Source organism: Molossus molossus, unplaced genomic scaffold, assembly GCF_014108415.1.
Source record: "Molossus molossus isolate mMolMol1 unplaced genomic scaffold, mMolMol1.p scaffold_m16_p_10, whole genome shotgun sequence".
Lineage (NCBI taxonomy): Eukaryota > Metazoa > Chordata > Mammalia > Chiroptera > Molossidae > Molossus > Molossus molossus.
This window is the reverse complement of record NW_023425345.1, coordinates 39,609,713-39,626,332: the sequence shown is the minus strand read 5'-3', so window position 1 is coordinate 39,626,332 and position 16,620 is coordinate 39,609,713. Positions and strand designations below refer to the sequence as shown.

At 39.0% G+C, this 16,620-nt stretch overlaps 1 protein-coding gene across 2 annotated transcripts in view; it reads left to right on the top strand.

Moving 5' to 3' along the window:
* Positions 1-16,620, top strand: part of DENND5B (DENN domain containing 5B) — a 188,320-nt gene that overhangs the window by 63,515 nt on the left and 108,185 nt on the right. Inside the window, exons 2-3 of one of the 2 annotated variants that reach the window (XM_036251756.1) lie at positions 13,182-13,247; positions 16,099-16,208. In XM_036251756.1, coding sequence (XP_036107649.1) covers positions 13,182-13,247; positions 16,099-16,208 — 176 coding nt within the window. The remainder of the gene's footprint in view (positions 1-13,181; positions 13,248-16,098; positions 16,209-16,620) is intronic. The other variant, XM_036251757.1, reaches the window with a different exon arrangement.

Sequence of the window (16,620 nt, the reverse complement as noted above, 5' to 3'; positions counted from 1 at the left end):
GAGACAGAAAGGCACAGTGAAGGATGAGGTAAAGGAAAGAACTGAAATAATGTATCAGTCATAGCCATCTCTTGAGTAGGCAAATGGTAGTGTTAATCACTCATTTTATCAGGCTCTTCAAGGCAATGCAAGAAGAAATATTTATAGCAGAAAGAATAGCATATGTAGAAGTTGGCTAATTTGAGAGAGCATAGTACATATGGTGAACAGCTAGTGATTTCTGCATGGCTGGAGTACAGAACACAAAGGATATGGAAAATCCCATGGGAAGGGCTAAGGCATAAGCAGATAGTGTGAAAAATTCTGAAGCTTTGTTAAGGAATTTGAGATTTCTTATCCTTAGGATAATGAAGCACTATTGAAGGGTTTTAAAGGAGAGCAACACCACATTTGTATTTAGAAAGGTTTCTTGGCTACTTACTTTATGGAGTAGGAATTGGCAAGAGTAAGCCTAGAGGCAATTAAAAGGTGACGACACTTGTAATCATTCATATGAGAGATGACATTAGATTGGACTAGTGCAGTGGCAGTGGGAATGGAGAGAGTTGGTTAGATTTAAGAAAAATAGGGGGTTAAATCAATAGGATGAAGTGATTGATTAGATATGGGGAGTAAGAGGGAAAGAATAGTCAAAGATGACTCTAGCTATGTGACTTGAGCCACTGGGTGAAGGTTTTTACCACTTACTAAGCTAGAGAAATTACCAGGTGGGGTATTGGAAGTGATTCCCTCTTTGGTCTCTAACAACTCTTCCTATTGTAAGTCTAAGAATTTGTAATTCATAATGAAGAAAACTCATTCTGTATCCTGCATATTAGACCATTTTTACTGACACTTTGGTAAATACATAAATATATCATTCCTGAGATATCCATATCCCTGGCTACTCACAGACTTCAAAGTAATAGTTAAGATTCATCGTTAGAGCTCATTGGCCTATTTGTTAAACTAGAAAGAATATTATTTTCTGTAGGAATGTATAATTTTATCTAGTTACGTGTATAACTATTATAAAACCTTTTATTGTCAACATACTCGTGTTAGATGACTCAAAAAGTAGCTGTAATGACAACGATCACTGTTGTCAAGGATGACAACATAAGTATAATATCTAAATAAGTTAATGAACATAAAAGTAAACATTTAAGAACTCTCATTCACTGCAGTGGGAAAACAAAATGGTACAGCCAGTTTGGAAGGCAGTGTGACAGTTTCTTACAACACTAAACATACTTCACCGTAAAGTCCATCAATCATACTACTTAGTATTTATCCAGAGGAGTTGAAAACTGTATCTACACAAAAACCTACACAGAGATGTTTCTCCAGCCTTATTCATAATCACCAAAATTTGGAAGCAACCAAGGTAATCTTTAGTAGGTGAATGGATAAGTAAACTGTGGTACATCTAGACAGTGGAATATTATTATTCGGTGCTAAAGAGAAATGAGCTCCACAAAAAGACGTGGAGGACCCTTAAATGCATATTGCTAAATAAAAGAAGCCAATCTGAAAAGACTTTATTTATACTATATGATTCCTACTGTATGGCTGAGAAAGACAGAACTGTGGAGACAGAAAAAATGTAAGTGGTTGTCAGAGGTTAGAGGGGAAGGAGGGATGAATAGTCAGCACAGAGGATTTTTAGGGCAGTGAAACTATTCGGTACCATACAATAATGGTATATTATACATTTGTCAACACCCCTAGAATATACATCACCAGGAGTTAACCCTGCATAGACTATGGACTTTGAGTTATAATGATGTGTGGATTATCTTTAATTTAGGGTTACCTTCTCTTCAGATACACATCCACATGTATGCACAAATATTTTTTTCTGGCTTTTATAATATTTGGAAATACTGCTTATATTGTTTTACATTAGTAACTATAGGGCATTTCTTCCAACTACAAGACGGTACCTAGTAATAGATTTGTATTACTGAGTAGTTTGGTGGTAGTATGTGTGGGAGGTGGTTAATGAAAAATTGATGCAAGCAAATGGAGAACTAACTCTGTAAGTCAAGAATGCTGTCGTTGAACATGCTTGTTGTCGTGCTCACTTTTCCTAACATTTGGGGAGGATTTGGGGGAAAAAACCTTTATACTATTTATGACATAATGTTACTCATTATTGCCATTTTCCTTTCTGGAAAACACAGAAAGACTAAGTAGTTTACCCAGGTCACATATTGCTTAGTCATTCTATATTTATGCTCCAGAAACTGAAAAGCTAAGTTTCATTCTCCAGATTATGAGAACATTGAACCCTCCTTATTACAGAAGAAACTTTGTATGCTAGAAGGGATTTCTTTCATTCCACTTTATTTTCCTCAGCCTTTTTCAAGAGAAGGGAGAGTGAATTCCAGGTTTTGACTTGGGTAGGTCTTGGTATTGTTCATTGACACAAGGACTAGAGGAAGAAGAGGTAGCCTGAGAGACATATAAGGACGTCAGTTTAGGATACTTGGACTTTTAACAGCTTGTGGTAAAAGCTTTCCAATAGGCACTTGGAAATATTGACCTGGAGAGGTGAGTGATCAGGCTAGAGTATATATTTGGATGTCATTCATGTAATTGGTAGTGTAAGCTGTTGGAGTGTGAAGAGTAAGAAAAAATGATCAGACAGAGCCCAGTGGAACACAAATACATGGGGAGCAGTAGAAAAAGAGAACCCCATGGAGGGAACAGCAAGCTCCCTTAATAACTGCTCAGTCCATAATAATCAGTAGAAAAGAGAAAATACCAACTTGGATACAAGCAGCTGGACTTTCCAACCCCAAATCTTATCTTTTGGAGACCTCACCAATCATTGCTGCTACCACTATGCTGGTTTGGGGGAGTGCAACTCTCTCTTGACTGTGCTGGCTTCTCATTTCTTACAGCTGAGGGTATAAGACTTCACAGAATTCTTACAGATAACAGAAGGAAATCATAAATGGAAAGCAATATACCCAGTTTAGAAAAATATGTGTGTGGCTGCTTTCATTGCTCATAGAATCAGTTGGTCCTTTGGGGCACTTTACAGAGTTGTGTTCTCCCCTAGTGGAGGATTGCCTCCTTGCAGAAACCAAGATCCGCTTCCACGTGGCAGGGTTCTTTTCCTCCCGCCTGAGAGTCCTTAGGCATATCTGGACTGCTTGTTGGCTAGGCTCAAGGGAATAAAGTCTAGAGAGAGGACAGAGTTTCTTCTTCATTTTGGTCTAAGTTCTGTCTTCATATTTTCTTTTTATGTCATAAAATATTTTCTAAAGGTGATTAACCATGAGAATATCTACCTGCTTCAGGAGAGACAGACAGTACCCTTTGCCCACAAGGATATACATTACTCTGTGGACCCACAGAATAACCATCTCAGAATACATTTGTCCAACAAAGGACTGAGATCTACACATACTACAGCAGAGAGACTCTTACAGTGATCATTGATATAAAGTAACTTGGAGAGATTGGTGTCACAGAACACAGGGAACAAGGAGATCAAAGTGTCAAGTGCTGTAGAAAGGCTGAGTAGAGTGAGAACTGAAAATGGTCTTTAAATATATTTTTTTTAGAAAGAAGCTTTTCTACTTTTACCGTATTTGTCAGTTCTGAGCTTTATGCTTTCGAGTTATTTTTTACTTTGAATCATACCCTCCACTGCTCAGTGCTGGTGCTGCTGGAGAGGTTAATCCAGTTCCGTGAGTGGATGTGGAAGTGCCTGGGAGTTTGACCTCACTCCTGCAGGAACATGGGGTCTAGTCCGCTCTGTAAGTCAGAGAGATCCCCTGTGGCTGCCGTGCTGTGTCCTGTGGCAGTAATCCAGGCATGAGGAGATGGGTCTTTGAGGCAACTAGTCCTGGTTTCCTCACATTTCTGCTGCTTCTCAGTGGTGTGACTTTGGGGGGAATTCCTTAGGCTCTCCAGTTTCAGTCTCTCAATCTGGACATTGAAGATGTTGACCCCCGACTTGGTAGGGCTGTGTGCGTGTGTGCGGACTGCCATTCCTCCTCAGTTCCCCTTGAATGATAAATCTTAAAGTCCATATTGGTCTTTAAATTTTTTAATTAAAACTGAAAGTCATATTGATGCAGAGAGACTTAGGAGGCTGTTTTTGCTTTAGCAAAAATCATATCAGTAGAGCATTTTGGTATCAACAACTTCATGTAATTGTTGGAATAATAATGTTTCTGCTTGATTTGTATAGGAAGGTTCTCTTCCCCAGTGAATCTCATTACTGACATTGTTTTGCCCTATTTTGCTCATGTGAGAATAATTGCATAGACCATGAGGCAGGAACATTAGTAAAATAGATGTACCCCCCCCCCCTTTCTCTACCTTGTACTTTATGTCTTTCTTTTAGAGACCTTTGTTGATTCTAATGTAGGATTTTTTTTTTTTAATGAATTTTTATTTATTTTTTTGTTACAGATATTTTACCTTTTTACCCCATTGGCACCCCCCACCCTACCCCCCCCTCCACCCTGTCCCCGGCTTAGTTGTCCATGTCCATTGGTCATGCATGCATGCATATAAGTTCTGTGGTTTATCTCTTCCCACCCCCCACCCCCCATCCCCTCTTCTGAGGGATGTCAGTCTGTGCCCTACTTCCATGTGTCTGGGTCTACTGTATTCCTCAGACTGTTATGTTCATTATATTCCGTATATAAGTGAGATCATGTGGTACCTGTCCCCCTCTGCTTGGCTTCTTTCACTTAGGATAATACTTTCCAGGTCCCTCCATGTCACCCCAAAGGATAAGAGATCTTTCTTTCTTACCGCTGCATAGTACTCCATTGTGTATATGTACCACAGCTTTTTTATCCATTCGTCTACTGGTGGACACTTGGGCTGTTTCCAGATCTTAGCTATTGTAAATAGTGCTGCTATGAACATGGGGGTACATATATTCTTCCTGATTGGTGTTTCAGGCTTCTTAGGGTATATTCCCAGCAGTGGGATCACTGGGTCAAATGGAAGTTCAATTTTTAATTTTTTGAGGTAGCACCATATTGTTTTCCATAGCGGCTGCACCAGTCTGCATTCCCACCAGCAGTGTATTAGAGTCCCCTTTTCTCCACACCCTCGCCAACACTTGTTGTTTGATGATTTGTTGATGGTGGCCATTCTGACAGGTGTGAGGTGATACCTCATTGTTGTTTTAATTTGCATCTCTCTGATGATTAGTGATGTTGAGCATTTCTTCATATGTCTCTTGGCCATTTGTATGTCCTGTTTGGAGAGGTGTCTATTCAGCTCCTCTGCCCATTTTTTAATTGGGTTCTTTGTCTTCCTTTTGTGGAGTTGTATGAGCACTCTATATATATTGGAAATTAACCCCTTATCTGATACATCATTGGCCATGATGTTCTCCCATACAGTGGGTTGCCTTTCCATTTTGATGATTGTTTCTTTTGCTGTGCAGAAGCTTTTTAGTTTGATGTAGTCCCATGTGTTCATTTTCTCCTTTATTTCTGTTGCCTTAGGTGATGTATCAGTGAAAATTCTGCTCCGTATGATGTCCGAAATTTTGTTGCCTACATTTTCTTCTAGAATTTTTATGGATTCACGGGTCACATTTAAGTCTTTTATCCATTTTGAGTTTATTTTGGTGTATGGTGTAAGTTGATGGTCTAGTTTCATTTTTTTGCATGTAGCTGTCCAATTTTCCCAACACCATTTATTAAAGAGGCTGTCTTTACTCCACTGTATGCTCTTGCCACCTTTGGTAGGATTTTTTTTTTGAAGAGGCAAGAAGAAACATACACAAGAAAGTGGTTTTCTTATGTACATTAATTGGTACCCCTGTGTGAACTAAACTGAGTTGCTTGGCCCTGACCGGTTTGGCTCAGGGGTTGGAGCATCGGCCTGCGGACCAGAGAGTCTGGGTTCGGTACCCGCTAAGCGCACGTGCCTCGGTTGCAGTTTGTTGCCAGCTCTGGTTGGGGTCATGTGGGTGGCAACCACTCGGTGTGTCTCTCTTACATCGATGTTTCTCTCTCTCCCTTCCTTTCTCCCTCCCGCTCTATCTGAAGATAAATGCAAAAATGTCCTCAGGTGAGGATTAAATAAATAAATAAATTGAGTTGCTTGTGTTTCTGACTCCCTATATACATTTTTGTTGTTGTTAGAATATTGTTAGCAAAAAGTCATGAATGGAAATGGAGGGAAAGGTTTGTTTTAGCTCTGTGCAAATAACTGCTTCTTTGAGTCATGCAGCAGAAAAGTTTCCATTTGAATCATCTTAGAACTCTAGCTCTGTAATATTATTTGTCAGATGTAAATATTTTATTGATAGGTGACTTTCTTTTGTTCCTGAAGGGCAGCAGGTGGCTCTCTCAGAGTCTCTTTAGCAATAGGGGAAGATTTGTTTTACGTATGATAAAATGCAACATGAATAATAACATTAATATGCTTCCCCACAAATAATTGGATAAATTAATCTAAGAAGATAGATGTCTAATAATATTACTAATAATGCATTGTTACTACAGTAATAAAATAATTCATATTTGAGGGAGCCTTTGCTTAAAGAAATTGTGATTTGTCCTAGACTACTAGACTCCAGATAGTCAACCAGAACTAGAACCTTGTTTTCTTGGCTATAATTATGATTTGCAAATCACTTATATATTCTTCAGAGTAATAAAAATTATATGCTAAGCACTGATGAACACATGATCTTTATTTAATTATTAACCTAAAAAATTATGGAACCTTTCCTCTTAGTTTCATGATATCACTTACAATACTTTAATTACTCTTAAAAGTTTTTTTCCTGTTTCATATTTTATTGCAAAAGTCATAGTATTGTTGCTGGTGGAAATGAGGTTTTCATAGAGTCTCAAGGAAAACATTAAGAGAGACCCACTGTGGGAGACTGTGAAGTAGTGGTAAGGTTTATTAAAGTAGACACAAACACAGAGGGTTGCCCTGGGTTTAGCTCCATCTGCTCTGAAAAGTTCAGCCTTGTCTTTGTCAGTCCCAGAAAGAGGGCCAGTGTCCAGACATTTTGCACCATTGGTCCACTCTAGTCTAGCCCCTGTCCTCATCCAGCTAGCTTAGCTTCTGTTCCCACTGCGGTGCAGCTGGCATGCTGTGCCCAGGCCACAGTGCCCAGGCCCACAACTTGGAGTCCTGGCGGCTGCTAGGGCCACATGGCTGCTGTGGAGAGAAAGTGGCGTGAACCAACAGGGTGAGCGCATGTTACCAGAGAAAGGACCAGATGTCTTTTCAAACCAGCCAATCGACTTCCCAATCTTCCCCAGGCTGGCCCTGGACCCCCCAACTAACCAATTTATTTCCTAGATTTGGGGGCTCTGTGTCCCTTTTCCAATCCCATCTTTTTCCCAGGCTGGACTGACAGGCCTCTACGGGCACTGTCTTAGTTCCTAGTGCCATACCTCATAGTAGAAGCCCCTCCTCCTGCTCCATCTCGGCTCCTACTGCGCCTGCTCCAGCAGAGGAATCTCTCCTGCTGTTTTTATTCCTCCCCATAAAGATCGTTCCTGCTTGGTTAGGGGAATTAGGTCCTGAGGGCGGATGATGCCCTGGGGAGTGTGTGAAGCTGTAACTTCCTAGTGAAGCGAGCAGGCTCATTGTCCAAATCAGCTCCCTAGTTTATGATGCTTAAAACTGTCTGATTCCCTGTGCTTCCTTCCTTTGTTAACATCTAGCGACCGACATTAACAGTGTGACAAGCATGTATTAGGAGCAAAACACTTGCTTTGTTTATTTCTTGTTATCAGAATGTTATTGGAGAAATGTGTGGATGTCTTTATCCATTGCTAGTGGGAGCAGGGTTCTCACGATATCTCAAGAAAAAGAGTTTTCTGAGACTTGCATGGGAGAATGAGTGTCTTTATTTGTGTAGAAATACATCCCTCAGTTTCTAAAATCCCATTTTCCCTACTAAACCAGTCCTGGAAGAGGTGCCGCCGGGGATTCAGTAGAGCTAGAAGCAGAGCCAGCATCCAAGTTTCCATTCCATGGTGGCGCTGCCTCCAGGTTAGCATCAGGCTAGTTGTCCATCATTCTGTTGTGTGGGGTCCACATGGCTGTGAGTGAATGCAGGGGAGCCAAGAGAGTGGCTTCCTCCCGCACGACCCAACCAGGGCCGGGGACAAACTGCAACCGAGGTACGTGCACTTAGTGGGAACCGAACCTGGGTCTCTCTGGACCACAGGCCGATGCTCTAACCACTGACCCAAACTGGCCAGGGCCAGCTCCCTCATTCTTAAATGTTTTCTTTACTTTGACTTCCGTGATGGCCATGCTTCTGTTTTGTTTTGTTTTCTTTTACTGGCTGCTTTTTCTCATTTACCTTTTTGCCAGTTCCTCATCCTCTTCCCAACCTCTTTTTATTAAGTGAGTCCTCTAGGGCTCTGACGCTGGCCTTCCTGTCTTCATCCACGTTCATTTCCTGAGTGATCTTATCCAACCCGGGGATGTTAAATACTATCTATTAGATATTCACCCCTGAATTTCTTGATTTTCCCCAAAATTTTAAATTCATATATCTAAATGTTTACTCAAAATTTTCACTTGGATATCTAATAGACATCTCAGACATAACGTGTTCAAAACTGAATTTCTTCCTATTCCAGTTCCCTGACCACCCCTACCCTGCCCCCCAGTGCCCTCCTTCTCTGTTGTTCCTCTTTTCAGTAAATAGCTACACCATTCATCTGGGTGCTCAGATTGAAAATTGTAGTATCATGATATCGTTCTTGACAACTTCTCTCGCCTCTAATCTGTCAGCAATTCGTATCTTTTATGCCTTCAAAATTATTTAGAATCTTACTACTTCTCACCACCCTAATAACACTGTTTCCCTAATCCATACTGCCATCATCTCTTGCCTAGATTATTGCAAAAGCCTTCTAATAGGTCTCACCCACTGGTCTGTTCTCTCAGCTGCTAGGGTGATCCCTTTAAAACAAATTCACTTCTCTGTTTAAAATGCTCTAGTTACTTCCCATGATAACTTAGCATAAAGTCAAAAGTTCTCACCACTGCATACAAGGCACCCTGTTTTATCTGTCTCCTGGTTACCTCTCTGACCTCATCTTCTACCCCCTCATTCAGATACATCAGTGTGCTGGCCTCTTACTGCATCTCAGCCATGACAAGCTCATTACTGCCTCAGGGATTCTGCATTTGCTACTTCCCCTGCCTGACATACCTTTTCCTGAGGTGACCTCATATGTAGAATTAAGAACACAGACTCGAGAGTCATACTGCTTAGGTTTGGGTTTCTTAGTTGTATAACGTTGAACACGTTAGTTAACCTTATTGTGCCTCAATTTCTCTATGTGAGAATGATAATAGAGCCTACATCACAGAGTAACCATGATGATGGAATGAGTTGATGTATGTAGAGCACGTAGACAAACACAGCCATGTGGCGAACTCTGTGTGTTAGCTGCGATGAACATTACTTCGTCAGGTCTCTGCTTACTTACATGCTGCCCGCTCAGAGATGATTTCAACAGTGGTAGAATCATCAGAATAGATGATATATGTTCCTCCTAGGGGGATCTGCTTAGAAGAGGACAGCTCACTGTGATATAATGACAGCTCATGTGTCCAGGTGAATATCACAGTCATGCCCCTTCATTTTAGTTATCAGCCTGTACCCCCGCCCCCATTTCTCTTTCCCTCATCATCCTGTCTTGTAGGACTCACTGCTGCTCAGGATTCTGTCTCCCAGCTCCAGCTCATGCAGGTTCTTGTGTGGATAGACACGAAGCGTTACCTCACCACCACATCCCCTTTCTTTCCTTCAGCATGGATTTAATGAGAGCATGCAGAGTTCTCCATTTCCTCCCCTCACTGTCATCAAAGTATTGGGTAGAATTTTGTTACTGTGAATATTCTTCGGTCCACCATTTGTTACATCTGTGTGCCATGCATGTGTGTTTTAACTTTTTCTTTAGAGAGAAAAGGAACAAAATGAAAAGGCACAGGGCAGAAGAGATTAATTACCTTTTTAAACTTCCTGTCTGTTTTCATGTTTTCTATCAGCAAACTTTATTTTTTATTTATTATTATTATTTTTTTTATCCTCACCCGAGGACACTTTTCCATTTTTTGTTCAGATAGAGTGGGAAGGAAAGAGAGAAACATCGACATGAAAGGGACACATGAGTGGCTGCCTTCCGCACGACCCAACCAGGGCCGGGAACAAACCGCAACCCAGTTACGTGCCCTTAGTGGGAACCAAACCCATGTCTCTCTGGACCGCAGGCTGATGCTCTAACCGCTGAGCCAAACCGGCCTGGGCAGCAAACTTTCTTTAAAGCATCTCAGCTTATGGTATTTTTTAGGGGTAGGTGGAGAGGGAAATATTGTGAGACTTGGCCTTGTTTTGTAGGAGAAACACCCTAATCGGAAGTAGTTTATGGTGGAAATGGATAATGAGGGAGGGAACTCACTGGGGCCCTTGGAGTGAGAAGGTTCAGAGAGGAGATAAGTGAAGAAATGTGTAACAGGGCTGCCCAGGCTGAGAAACCGCTCCAAGGTTCATAAATCCCTGTCTACCTGCAACTTCATGCACAGGCTATACAAATCCTCTGCTGTGGCTTGGAGCTAGGGGTAGAGTGCCTACTCCCAGTGCCAATTGAGGGGAAGCATGGAGCTACTCAAAGGCTAGATCTCCTGCTCCCAGCCACCATGAGAAGAGGTGTGTTCTTTGTATTCTAACATCATTGCTTATGTACAGTTCTCTGTATAACTGGTCAGAGTAAATTGACCCTGAGTGACTTTCATATTTTTCTTTTCTCTGATGAAATCAGAAATGAGGACTCTTTTTTTTTTTTTTAAGTTTCTTATACTTTTAAGTTACCAGATATTTACAAATAAGATATAATTTGTATCAAAAAAGGGGACATTTTCAACTGTATCTGCTGCTTTCACTGGGACTCTGGTGATGAGAGTATCTTCGGTCTTTGAAGTAATTGGAACTATTGGTAAATATTCCTTGTGATACCCTGAACACAGCCAAGAGTTTTTACCTTAATCAGGGCAGAATAGGCTTTAGATAAGAGCCTATTAGACCAGTTAATGGATTAGTTTCCCCACTTTGTGTCTCATTTTTGTGAGAGTGATATTTACCATCGGTTGTAAAGTTCATGCTGGCTTTTCCAAATGGGGAGATGTGTGTGTCATGTTCTAATACTACTCCATTCTACTCTAATGAGGTGTCGTCGTTCCTACAGTCTAGAAAGAGGAAGTGCCTGTACTATGTACTTAATGAGAGCAGTCGCCTTCTTAATGAGAGCAGTCGCCTTCTTTCATGCTAGTACCAATTGTGACAATTGTTTGCCTCACAGAAACCTGCAGTGTCCTGGAGGAACATCCTGAGTTGTGTCCCCGTGGGGCACCCTCAGCCGGGGAGGGACATCACACACTGGGTGTGTGTGGGGGATATCCAGAGGTCTGTCTGCTTTGGGCCTCTGTCCCTGATGATGAATGTCACTTCATAGTCCTGGCTGTCTAGTCTAAAGATCCAAATAACTTCCCTTGGTGATTTCAGGGTACTTTTAATAATTTATAATGAATCGGTTTCTTTATTCTGTCAGTTCAGGAGTTTCATAGGCAGCTTTCTCTGGCCATTAGAACCCTGCATTATCATTATTTGACTCTTTAAAAGAGAATCTGACATGTCTTTAAAGATGTCTAAAGTTGTAGACATTTAAGTATCCCATAAAAGATATCTAGAAGTCTTAGAACTCTTCAGCGCTGCTCAGTTACAGAGTTCTAGTGTGAATTCTTTCATGGCCTGTGTCCTCACTGCAGTAAACTTTCCTCCAAAAGTTGACACTTCTTAATTAATAGTGCTTAAGAGGATAGTTCATTAAGTGGAATCTTGGTACAAAGTAAACTTCAGCTTATGCTTGCATAGTAAAGGTATTATAACCAATTATAATATTGGTTATAATTATATGCTTTTGTCCTTACCTTAAATATTGGAATGCAATTTTTAAAACAGATGTGATTTTTAGAGCAGTCTTAGATTTTCAGAAAAATGGAGAAGATAATACAGAGTTCCCATACCCCCCACCCCCATCTATACATGTAGTTTTCCCTATCAATAACATCTTCTAGTAGTATGATGCATGTGTTACAATTAGTGAATCAATTTTGATAAATTATTATTAATGAAAGTCTGTACTCTATTCAGATTTCCTTAGTGTTTAATGTCCTTTCTCTGTTGGAGGATCCCATCCAGTGTACCACATTACAGTTCATTGTTATGTCTTCTTAGCCTCCTCTTGGCTATGACAGTTCCCATACTTTCCTTGTTTTTAATGGTCATGACAGTTTTGACAAGTATTTGTGAGGTATATTGTAGATTCCTCCTCTTGAAATTTGTCTAATGTTTTTCTCCTGATTATACTGAGACTATAGGATCATATGATGAGACTATGTTTAGCCTTGTAAGAAATTGCCAAACTGTCTTCCAAAGTGGCTGTACGATTTTGCATTTCCATCAGCAGTTTATGAGAGTTTTGTCACTTGCATTCTTGTCAACGAGTCAGTTTTTTGGACTTCCGCCATTCTGATAGGTGTGCAGAGGTTGGGGTATAATTTTTAGTCTTACTATCATATTTTGTTATATCTGACTATAGAAACATTAACTTTCTCCTGATACTTCTCTCAAATTAGCATTAAGAACAGAATGTGGCCCTGGCTGGTTTGGCTCAGTGATTAGAACGTTGGCCCAAGGACCAAGGAATTGCAAGTTTGATTCTGGTCATGTACCTCAGTTGTGGTTCGGTCCTTGGTCCTGGTCGGGGTCTTGCGGGAGGCAAACAGTTGGGTGTCTCTCTCACATCGTTTCTTTCTCTCTCTCCCTCCCACTCTGTCTAAAGATAAATGGAAAAATATCCTCAGGTGAGGATTTAAAAAAAAGAAAAGAAAAGAATGTGTGCCTTTCCCCATTTGAGTAATTGTTACAGATGTTTAAATAGCATTTCACTTATTACAATAATGTACAATTACCTATTTCTTTGCTTTCTTAATACTAATAAGATGCATACTATTGGTGTTAAGTTACATTCCATTGATGTTAATGTCTCATGTTAAATTGCTTTTGTTTAATTTTTTTTATTCTCATTTTCCATTCTTCGAAGTTGACTTTTTGCTTTTTTGTTTGTTTGTTCATAAAGCTTTTTTGTTTCTGTTACATTATGTAGTTTTGTACCAATGGCTAGAAGCAGATCGTCATGGCAGGAGCCAAGATGCTGCAAATACAACCTCAGGTAAAAATAAAAAGTTGAGGTGTTAGAAATCATTATTTTAATTCACCCAAGCCCATCATAATTGTTCCTTTATTTAGTTTTGCCCAGGCAAAAAAATAGGTATTGTTTGTATTTTTGTTCTCTCATCTGCATCTTAATATTTCTAAAGACCACATTTGCTTCAAGCCTGGAAAAAAATTATTAATGAGACTTTAAGCTCTCTTGGCAGATATGTCCTATTTTTTTTTAGGAGAAAAGACTTCATTGCAGCTTAGGTTTAGTAGAAGGTTACTTGACAGTTTTACTTGAAATTAAGTCTATATATAATTGTAGTGGGGATATTAATATTTGCAGAAATTTGTAATCCTTGTTCATTTCAGGATAATGTTTGGAAGGTGGATTTTAAGTTAAGTAAGGGATGCTTATATATAATTTGCAATTCCTGGGAATCCAAATTCTTAGACTGATTTGTTTCTCCTGCTAAGTCCTAATAATACAGATTCTAAGTTAGAGGTTTATTAAAACATGGGCTCAAAATGAGAAAGTTGTTTCCCCCACCTCACATCTCCAAAGGCACCTCCACATTTTCTCCTCTGGCTGGTAATAGTAGGAATAGCTATATCCACTCATTTCTAAATCCTTAAACAGCGTTACCCAAATTTCTACATAGTTTTTTATTTCCCTAATTTCCTTCAAAATAATATTTGCCAAGACAGCTGTATATATTATAGCAATGATCTTTCCTCTTGCCCATCTTTGCTCCTCTTTTTGGCAGTCTAATGAGAGGTGGTGGTGATGGTGGTTCTGTTTTTCTTTTGTTAGATTTGTGTTTCTGTTTCATGGGTTTTTTGGGTTTTGTTTTTGTGAAATTTTTCTTCTCTGGAGATGGTTTTTCTTCTCTTTCTCTTCTGGTGATTAATTGGGCCTCAAGAGGGTGTGGTGTTCCTTAGTTAACAGAACAATTGTATTAAAAATGGCACTGTCATGACTTTTCTGATTTATCTTCTGCCCCATTAATAACCTGATGTATGAATGAGGATAATGTTTCTATTTTAACTGAACTCAGGCAGGAATCATTAAGGTAAGTGTTTCAAGGAGTTATAGCCTATGTATGTGCGATTTCTTTAGCCCCACAGTGTTTCATGTTTTTTTTTCATTCACGGATAATAAGGTATTTTGGGGTGGGCAAAGGAGAGTGTTTCTTGATGGCTGAGTATTTTCTGAGACTATCCTGTTGCCTGTGTCATAGCACAGTCAGCAGATAGACTTTTAGAACCAGGAGGGAGTCTCTGTTTTATTTTTTATCTGTCTTGAGGTGAGGAAAAAAGTAACCTTAAAAAAAAAAAATGAAGAAGTGACTAATCTAAAAATCTTAGTGTTTGCGTGAGAAAACAGTATTAGCTTAAAGATGTCATTCACCCTTCCCGAAATCAACCATTCTGAACCCTCTTTTCTTCATACACATTGACTTATGGACCATTTCACATTTTTCCATTGACTTTTTGATGTTTACATACCCTTGAAGCATGATGCAAAAATTGATAAACTTTCCTTAGGGGGGCGTTTGACATCTCTAAGTGAAAGCTCTGTTTCTTACAGGATGGAAACATGGGGTAGAAAGATACAGGGATGAAGTGCTTGCCTAAATAAGTAAGAGGAGTGAACCCAAAGGAAAATGATCATTAGCCAAGAGCTGAAATTAGAAACAATAGGTTACTTCCAGCAAATCTATTTGAATTATGTGCCTTTATTCAAAAAAGCTCCTGTGTATTTTATATTGCAGTCTCCAGCAATATTTTAGAGTGTGCCTTTTCCCTCCTTCTGTGATCTGTTACGTTTTGCACTAAAAGGTGTTTTAATATGCATCTTTTCATATTTTTACCAAAAATGGAAACTGAGTCTGACTGCAGATTCAGATGTGACTCATAAATTGCTCTATGCTATTTTTATTTGTACAAATACTGGTAAGTGGCATTTATCTTTTGATATAACAGCTTGTGTTTTGCACTTAAAAAGTACAAAAAACACAAGAGACAGAATAATGTTGCTCCTAGGTCTTCTAATTCCTGTCTCAACTTTTTGACATTGAGAATTTAAGATTCATCCACATTAAAATATTTTATGAAACTAAGGCATTTATAGGTAATAGGTCTCATGAGAGTTAATTTGGTCAAGGAGACAAAGAACTAACTGACAGCTATTACTAAATTTTCTTATATATCAACAATCAAAGTACAACCTACTTGTTTTTCCAGATTTTTGACAGGTGATGAATTTGGCCTAGAATAGATTGTTTCTTTTCAGAGTTTAGTGTGTTTTGTCTACTGAACTAGACAACTCAGTAATGATGTTTCTAATTCTGTCAATTCTATTACTTATAAAAGCTTGGAAATGCAGTCACATTTATTAGGAATTTTGTGGAAATTTAAGCTCATTGCCTCCTTTGAGCACTGTACCATTGAGTCAGTCCATGTACAGAATTTTGGGATAATAAGAGATATGATCAGCTTAATTTACGACATTTCTTTAATAAATTAAATGTTTCCAAATAGATATTTTTATCACCACATATTGTAGTGAGGATAGTAATTAGGTTATAGCAAGGATTATTTTATTATATCTGATTTTCAGTATCAGTTGTCTGGCCAGGATTTTAAAATTCAAATTCCAAAGTCTTAAATGTAGACCTTTTATGTTTTAAACAGTTCTTTTTCAGTTGTCCATTGAGAATTTTACAATGAAGACTGTTAGAGCTAGAAATTGAATTAGATTTCAACATTATCAGTCAATATAGCTACAAAATAAAAATGAAACTATGACATGCTTTTGAAAAAATTCTGCATATTACCTAACTGTTAATAATTTATTATAGGTGAAAATTTTGACCAGAGTCCTTTGAGAAGAACATTCAAATCCAAGGTTCTGGCCCACTATCCTCAGAATATAGAGTGGAACCCTTTTGATCAAGATGCAGTGAACATGGTATGTGTTTTCCTTTTCCTCTTCAGTCTTCTTTTATTTTATTATGATGATAGTGGTGACTATTTTGCATGCCCTACATTATTTAATTTAATTTTTTAAATGTACAAGTTTATATGATAATATCCTCATTTACAGATGTAAAACATGAAACTCAGAGTTTTAGTAACTTGCCTAGGGGTCCCCATAGCAAACCCTTGTAAACAACAGACCCTCCAAGTCCATTTTCTTTTCCTACTATTAAACTATGTTGTGAGTTTGTATTAATATATAGACACTTTGATAAACAGATATTACTTTGTTTTCTTGGAAGGAATTCTGATGGAAGGAGTATGATTACAGTTTTTATATTTCAAGGAATGTTGTGAGATGGGCCTGTAATTTTTCATGTTCACAAAGTAAATAGGGAAAGGAA